This window comes from Gavialis gangeticus, unplaced genomic scaffold, assembly GCF_001723915.1.
Source record: "Gavialis gangeticus isolate Ggan-Ray unplaced genomic scaffold, GavGan_comp1, whole genome shotgun sequence".
In the NCBI taxonomy this organism is placed as follows: Eukaryota; Metazoa; Chordata; order Crocodylia; family Gavialidae; genus Gavialis; species Gavialis gangeticus.
The window spans coordinates 45,228,330-45,234,280 of NW_017729024.1; the positions used below are offsets into that span (position 1 = coordinate 45,228,330).

At 41.9% G+C, this 5,951-nt stretch overlaps 1 protein-coding gene across 1 annotated transcript in view; it reads left to right on the plus strand.

Annotated features, from left to right (window-relative positions):
• SVEP1 (sushi, von Willebrand factor type A, EGF and pentraxin domain containing 1) overlaps positions 1 to 5,951 on the plus strand; it is a gene marked incomplete at its 5' end in the record, with an annotated part of 254,483 nt that overhangs the window by 227,852 nt on the left and 20,680 nt on the right. The window contains 3 exons of the mRNA XM_019518196.1: positions 695 to 868; positions 1,985 to 2,161; positions 2,670 to 2,840. Coding sequence (XP_019373741.1) covers positions 695 to 868; positions 1,985 to 2,161; positions 2,670 to 2,840 — 522 coding nt within the window. The remainder of the gene's footprint in view (positions 1 to 694; positions 869 to 1,984; positions 2,162 to 2,669; positions 2,841 to 5,951) is intronic.

The following is a 5,951-nucleotide window of genomic DNA, read 5'->3' on the forward strand; positions in this document are numbered from 1 at the left end:
GAAGATCATCGAGTCCAGCCCCCCACCCGAAGGGCAGGACATCAGCTGGGCTCATAGGATCCCAGCAAGATAACCATCCAATTTACTCTTATCATTGAATCAGACCATTAAAAAAACCTGTGGGAGAACAAATTAATTTTTTCTCAGGGGCTGAGAAGGTCCTGTTGAAGAGTTGGTTGGGTTGTTTGTTTTTGTTTATAAATCAGGACAAGTTGGCACTCAGGGGCAAGAGTTTCAAAATAACTGTCCCAGGAGTTCATACTTTAATATGCAAACACATTACTTCTCTCTATATACCTTTCTGCAAATTAGTCCACTTGAGTGCTCCTCTTATTCTTGTAACAAACCAGAAAAAGTCACAATCATGGCTTGTTTGTCTTATAGCAGGGGAGGAAGGCGTATGGAGTGTGGTTGTCAACACCATAGAAAGAAAATGGGGTTGTACTGAGGAATTTGTACCAGTACCCCATGTGACCATGTGAGTGCCAGTTAGGAGCACAAAAGTGAAATGGCCCTTTCCATCATAGGAAGAGTAGATACACCAACACATCCCAGTTTCTTTCCAGCACTGTTGATTTTGCTGTGAACACTTGTTAACAATTGCAGTTGCTAGTATGAGTGTGGCATCAGAGTAACTGATGAAAAAAGTTCAGGGCTGATATCAGAATATATTAACAAATTTGCTTCCTTCCAGAAACCAGATGTGAAGCACCAGTTTCCTTGGCAAATGGGAAGGCCTTGTATGAAAACAATACTGTGGGCAGCACAGTGGCTTATCACTGCAACAGAGGATTCAGCTTGGAAGGGGAGCCAAGGGCAGAGTGCACAGGGGGTGGAAGTTGGAGTCATCCCATACCTCTGTGCAAACGTGTGTGTTTGCTTTAGAATGATGATTCTGTCTTATATTTAAGCATGTTTCAATTCTTCATTCAACCCAGTGCTAACTAGGGGTAAATCCCTTAATGTGGGGAAGTTCACCTGGAATTACTGTCATGGGGGCATGAGCAGAATTTGTCCCTACAAGTTAAAAATTATACGGTATGGTTTTCTGTGAAATTTTGCATGTCTCAAGCTAGGTACTCTCTTGTGCCTTTTGGGGACATCCCAACATTCTTGATAAGAAATTGAATAGTCCTGATGCATGTTAAAATACTGGCATTCTCCTGCAAGTGTTCCTGTGAAAATGAAAGAATGACAAATTTCCAGACCCTTGACGAGCCCTGCAGGCTGGATGACATGGCTGGAGGTTGAGTCCTGCTGCTTTAAATAGTTTAAGATATCCACCCTGACAGTCTGACTTTCCATATAAACTCATCCGGCTATACTTTGTCTTAGAGCTCCCGTATTTGCAGGACACTGGCTGGGTCACCTCATTGGTCTTTAACAAACAACCAGTGTGACTAGTTTCATGGAAGAGGCAACAGCCTCTGCTGTAGAGAACACAACAATTCCTCCTTGTGAGTTGTCCTGTTGGAGGTGAGTGGGCCTTCTCCTTTGTGGAAGGCTAGCAGAGATAAGCAGAAAATTAAACAGAAGAGGACTGCAGGTGAACAACAAACTCTTGAATATGTATATATTTCATTTACAGAAGGTAAAGGACAGATTCACTATTGCAGTCCTATGCTTTGCACTGTTCAGTGCCACAAAATACAACGATTCAGTTCTCCTTGACACAAAGGCCCATGTATGTTATTCTGGCAGTGTAGAATCCTTTATATTGGCCTAGGTAAAATCCTCACCATATTCAGATTGAAGATAGTTCTTCCACCAACTTCAGCAGAGACATGATTTCCCTCCCTTCCCCACATCAAGTGTGGTATAAATTGACGTTATCATAATGGAGAATGGGGCCCTTTAGCAGTATTTCACAACTCTCCTAAATTTATAGCTGTATAAAATGAAATGTATGCAAAGAGTCTACTTGTGCTGACCTTTTAAAGCAGAAATGCTTTAAAAATGTATTTTTATTTTCCCACTTGAACAGCAAATCCTTGCCCTGTACCTTTCATAATCCCTGAGAATGCCCTCCTGTCTGAGGTGGATTTTTACGTTGGTCAGAAAGTATCTATCAGATGCAGGGAGGGCTACCAACTTAGAGGACAAGCTGTGATCACCTGTAACCCAGATGAGACCTGGACACCAACAAAAGCTAAATGTGAAAGTAAGTGTCTGATAAAGACCAGGCTGAGGCACTATTCCCTGAGTACCCTTTGACTTAGTCCTGTGCTGGTGGGTAGCCCAGATGGCAAAGCCCAGTATTACTCTTCTAATGGCAGCTTTTAAGCTGGTTTGACTATTGGGAACAGATAAACAGCACTGAGATATGGCTGCTGTGCTCATTATATACTTTCACTTTTGTGTTTGCTACTAGATGCTATTGAACCCCTAGCCCCTGGCCATACCTTCTTTGTGTTTCCTATGTCCAGTGCTCTGTCAGGTGCAAGAGCAGAGGTCTGTTCGCACTGCTGAGCGCTGCATGCACATCCTCCACACCAGGCAGAACCCTTGCTCCACAGGTGCTGAGTTTTGCTCACCGTGTTCCCCTTGGCAGCCTGGGGCTGACTGCAAGCATGAACCCTAACTAAATGGGGATGTTGGGCACTGTATTGACAATTATTTCCAAGACATCACAGCTTCTGTATCTTTTGTGACTTATGATCTCTCTTCAGGGATTTCTTGTGGCCCCCCTGCTCACATAGAAAATGCACTGGCACGTGGGACTTTTTATCAGTATGGAGACATGATCACCTACTCATGCTACAGTGGCTATATGCTGGAGGGGTCGCTGAGGAGTGTTTGTTTAGAAAATGGAACCTGGACAACACCACCTGCTTGCAAAGGTAAGTCTCTTTAATTAGCTGTGCCCAGCCATGGCACTCTTGAACTGCAGTCCAAGCCTGTAGGCTATGGACAAACAAAAATGTTTAGCTGCTTTAAAAGGGGAAGGAGAGAGGCTGCTACAGAGCGTGCAGACCATCTCTTGCTACCCACAAAAAAACCTGATTTCAGGATGCCAAAAGCAAAACCCTCATTGAGTTCAATGTGCACCAAGTTCACCCACAGTAATAAGTGCAAACTCACTCCTATTCTAAAGTACTGCTTTGCTTCCCTAGGAAAAAAGGTCTTTTCTCCAGCCTTGGTTGTTCCTGGAGTTCTTTACTCAATGATTCTGTATCCTCTGTCTCTCGAGTCAATGACTAGATTCCCTTTCCACCAAGAGTAAAATACACTTGTTATAATCAAGAGAGGGGAGAAGTCACCTGCTAAGAGTGGGGCTCTTCAGACACACACTGCCAGCCTGTGACATTACTACACCTACAGAAAAATTAGCTTTTCATCTTTAAAAGGAAGGTGGCAGATACAAATACTGCCTATCTTGTCATTGTTACTGAGCTCTGAGTGTTTATGAATACTGTCTTCAGGGAGCCATGAAGGGACAAATTGATACAACTTACAGAAAAAATATGCACTGAGCACTAAGGAATCATCACAGCATTAGTGTCACATCATGTCAGGCAGTATAAAAACAAAAGTATAAGAACTAGGTGATCTTTGCTAAGGCCAAGTCTTTCATGGCAAACGTGTGTGTTCTCATGTGTGCACTTGTGTGCCAAAATACCCACATTGTAGCAAATAGTGAAGTAAGGTATTTGCATGCATTCAGCAGTTAGATGTCCACATTCCCATTTATGCTATATTAGCAGTAATTTGCTTGCAACCCGTGTTTGCTTGCGAAGTTGCATATTTGCCTAGGAATCTAGAATCGATGTGTCCAAAAGATTTGAGAAATGATGTTCTTGCAGATGAAGACAGAAATGTCCACTTGAAGAGCTATCACCTGGAAGTTTTGTCAGCACATACATATTTGTGTGTACATATTCATATGTACACATGTGCCTACAATACCTAGATATGTGTATATACTATATACCATACATTAAAAAGTATTTCTCCACTGAGGATTCAGTTTTTACCAACAGTTACTAAAATGTGGTATGCAAGATGTCACAATTCTTCCCTTTCAGTAGAATAAGAAAAAAAACTATGATGACTCGTAGAAAAGGTATGCCTTTTCATGAGTATCACTGTGGTTATGTTTACATGTACATAGGGGACTGGAACTGATGGCCTAGGAGGTCTCTTCCAATCTTCTTTTCTAAATGTGTATCTTTCTTTGTGTGTATATGATAATGCAATGATACAGATGATGATGTACTTCGGCAAGGTATGGTGTTTTGATTAAAATAATTTTTGCTTGATGGATAAGACTGATTTTTCAAATCTTTGTACATAATTTGATTTGCAAAATCTGTTTGTACACAAACTCATCCATGCACGCAAACTGGTAGCTGCAAGGCAAGACAAGGACTCATATACATATTTGCCCTTAGCTGGAATAGGCATTTATCTGTGTGTACAGGTTTACTAGTTGGAGGACCAATCAGTGTGCCAGATTTTGAAAATATAGCCCTTCTGTGTGCAGCCCCCAAGAGTCCATGGCATAATGGACTCTTGCTCTCAGGGCTTGACTCCTGTCCCCAGAAAGCTTCCAGCTGTTGTTTCTCCCCTGCTGACTCACAGGAAGCCAGCACTCCAAATGTCAATCTGAAAATCTGATATGAGTTGTTTACCTTGCTTTGCATACAGTAGATCAAGCACAGCACACCATCTGCATCCTTGATGTTCTGTGCATCAAAATAGCATTCATTTGTGGGTTTGGAGTACCACCTATTCAAAGCTTCCATGTGTACCATATTACAATATTATTAACACAGAAAAAAATCCCAAATAAAAACCTAAAAATCTGTAACAGAAAGGGGAGGAAAACACCCAGAAAAAGTAAAAGCAGCAAGAAATTAAATGATTTAAAATAAAAGAAAAACATCTTTAGTGGTATTTTAAGGAATGCAAAAATAAGAGGTAGCAGTGATCTCCAGAAATGTAGAACCTCATGGAAAAGAGCAAGCCCAAGTCATCCGGCAGTCTTTGGACCTGATTGCAATCTAGTTTCCCCCAGCTGTACAACAGGATAGCTCAGCTTCTTTCCATGCAGTTGCTCCTGATATGCACCAGTATATCTGAGACCTAACACCCGCCCCCTTATCATGACAGTTAGAAAGTCCAATCCCACCTGTCCCAGATCATTAAGAGCAACATGTCCTCCCTAAGATAAACTAGTGCCATGTTATTTATGGAAGTGTGGACTGAAAGCAGAAATCCTGAGGCATGCCCACTGTCACTGAAACAAAGCTCCTGGGACACAAGAGCTGCTGTGTCCAAGACAAGATAGTCTTGTTGATACTGTATTGGTGTTGGAGACCAAAGTTGTGGGCTCAGTTGCCAGCTCTTCCCATAAGTAACTCAGTTCCCTTTTCTGGGTCTCAGTTCTCTATTTGGAAAGTGGAACATAATAGTTCCTTCCTGCCCACCCTTTCTTTAGATTGCTAACTCCTTGGGATAGAAGTTCTGCTAAGCAAAAATGGCCTCATTTGGTGCCCTTGACCTCATTTGACTCTCTCTAATAATCCCCATTTGGTGCACTTCTATCATACAAATACTTCTGCAAGTGATAATGAACTTTCTTAACAAAATTCCTTGACAAGTTAGGTTGTCCAGCTGTAAGACCTGCACTCTGAGGGAGGTTTGCTTTGGTAACCTCAGATTCAGTGGCTGACAGCCGTCCACCCTTTAGGTTACAAAGCAGTGAATTGTTTTGTTGGTGTCCAAAGCTAAAAGAAGAGTGTGCAATTTAGGAATGTTTCACAGATGGAAAAGTTACTCCTGAAAACCAGGGATTCCACATCTGTCATACTATTGCCTTGGGATTGCAAAGGAGCATTATCAAAATACAGAAAAGGTGGAGTGGAGGGCCCAGCAGCAAAGGAGAGCATAGGTAATTATTTTAAAGTGCCACTAAATATAGGCAAGGAAAAGAATATAAGAATACAGTG